This window comes from Notothenia coriiceps, unplaced genomic scaffold, assembly GCF_000735185.1.
Source record: "Notothenia coriiceps isolate Sejong01 unplaced genomic scaffold, NC01 NC01_scaffold00006868, whole genome shotgun sequence".
Classification (NCBI taxonomy): Eukaryota; Metazoa; Chordata; class Actinopteri; order Perciformes; family Nototheniidae; genus Notothenia; species Notothenia coriiceps.
Genome location: NW_011339569.1, coordinates 1 through 1,835, shown reverse-complemented (window position 1 = coordinate 1,835; position 1,835 = coordinate 1). Strand labels below are relative to the sequence as shown.

At 38.9% G+C, this 1,835-nt stretch overlaps 1 protein-coding gene across 1 annotated transcript in view; it reads left to right on the top strand.

Moving 5' to 3' along the window:
- LOC104943804 (microtubule-associated serine/threonine-protein kinase 3-like) overlaps nt 1-1,350 on the top strand; it is a gene marked incomplete at both ends in the record, with an annotated part of 4,899 nt that extends 3,549 nt beyond the window's left edge. Inside the window, 2 exons of the mRNA XM_010769270.1 lie at nt 961-1,093; nt 1,185-1,350. Of these exons, the coding sequence (XP_010767572.1) occupies nt 961-1,093; nt 1,185-1,350 (299 nt within the window). The remainder of the gene's footprint in view (nt 1-960; nt 1,094-1,184) is intronic.
- Nucleotides 1,351-1,835: the final 485 nt, after the last annotated feature.

The following is a 1,835-nucleotide window of genomic DNA, read 5'->3' as shown; positions in this document are numbered from 1 at the left end:
AGTATGATAATATCGCGAGAAAAAGTCCACGGTACGATATTTATCGCGATATTGAAAAATAAAGGGAAAAAAATGTGATTTTTTATTTTTTTTAATTTATTAAATAATACTTCTCATTTGTACAGCATTTTAGTAGGATAGTAGTATTTTAAAGTGTCAACAATATAATAATCAGACCCTGCAATAGAATAAATCAAGTTTCACTTTAGTTTTTACAACTCACTCACTTAGCATCATCAAGGTTATCTTTTAGGAATATGAGCATGTCCACATTTCCAGGTAGAAACTGGGATGTTTGGGCGTTTACAATATCCCATGTTGTGGAAAAAAACTCTCTTGCTTGGTACTGATGTTGCTGGGACAGAGAGATATGCTTTGGCCATGGGTGACAGCAGTGGGTCAAACTGTGCATTGTCTCTCCACCACTTCAAAACCAATACAGTTTTTGCCAAGAAGGTGAGGCTTATTAACAGGGCGAGATATAAATATACAGTTGGTACTTGGCAATGTCTCTAGGTATGTACATGTAGCCCTGTAAATACGATGTCCTTTTGTGTTATCTGTTGTTTGATGTTCATGTTGTAACCTACTTGCTGCCATGTTGGACAGGTCTCCCTTGAAAAAGAGATCGATGATCTCAATGGGACCATCTGGTTAAATAAAGGTTTAAAAAAAAAAAAGATCTCACTTTTGTCAGTCTCACGACGGTATTGAGACATTTATTTACCGCGATATTCGATATGTCGTTACATCCCTATTCATTAGAATTAGTTAAATTAAACAAAAAGATCAGAGACATGATCTGTAGTTAAACACAATCCTGTTTTTCTTTTGTCAGCCTCCTTAGTATTTCAATCTGGGTTTTTTTGTATTCTCGTGATATCCAAAAGTAAAGTTCATTTAGGTTAAAACCTGCTTATGTTGATCATTTGCATTTATTATTTTGTGTTTTTCCCACAGTTTGTTGATAACATCAATGGGCCACATCAAGCTAACGGACTTCGGCCTGTCTAAAATTGGCCTCATGAACATGACCACCAACCTGTACGAGGGTCACATGGAGAAAGACACGAGAGAGTTTATAGACAAACAGGTGAGACTGGGTTTTAATATGAATAAAAACGTATTATGGAAGCAGCTGTTTCTGATTCCCACTACTCACCTGTGCTGGTTTGCTTGTGCAGGTGTGTGGCACTCCGGAGTACATTGCCCCAGAGGTGATCCTCAGACAGGGATATGGGAAGCCTGTGGACTGGTGGGCCATGGGGGTCATCCTCTATGAGTTCCTGGTTGGCTGCGTCCCATTCTTTGGAGACACACCTGAAGAGCTTTTTGGACAAGTTGTTAGTGGTGAGCGCTGAAATGATATCAATCAGTGGAAGAAATCGGAAGTAACATTTTTCTAATGTTGTTGGAAAATGTTTTTTTCTGCACCTGAACAGTATTTCTCTTTCATTATTAACCTTTGTTCTTAAAGATCCAGTGTTGAATACCCAAAAAGTAAAAAGGTAGCACAAAGACAGATCTTCAGAAAAAATGAGATTTGGTGTCCGCGGGGTCTTAAAAAGTATTAAAAGTTGATAAATCAATTTTGCGAAAATTAAGGCTATTAAAAAGTATTAAACGGCATTTTCCAAGGTATTAAGAAGGTCCACAGCAACGACAGCATGAAACACCCTTTAATTTACTGAAACGACATGTCGGGAAACCCCCTCAAGGCGGCCCCATGCATAGCGCTCCGTAAAATGCTGCTTCTTATTTAATTTTCGTTGCCTTGCTCCGCTCTGTGGGGTGGGGGCACTAAACGACTACGGTAACGATAACGGGTCCCAAGG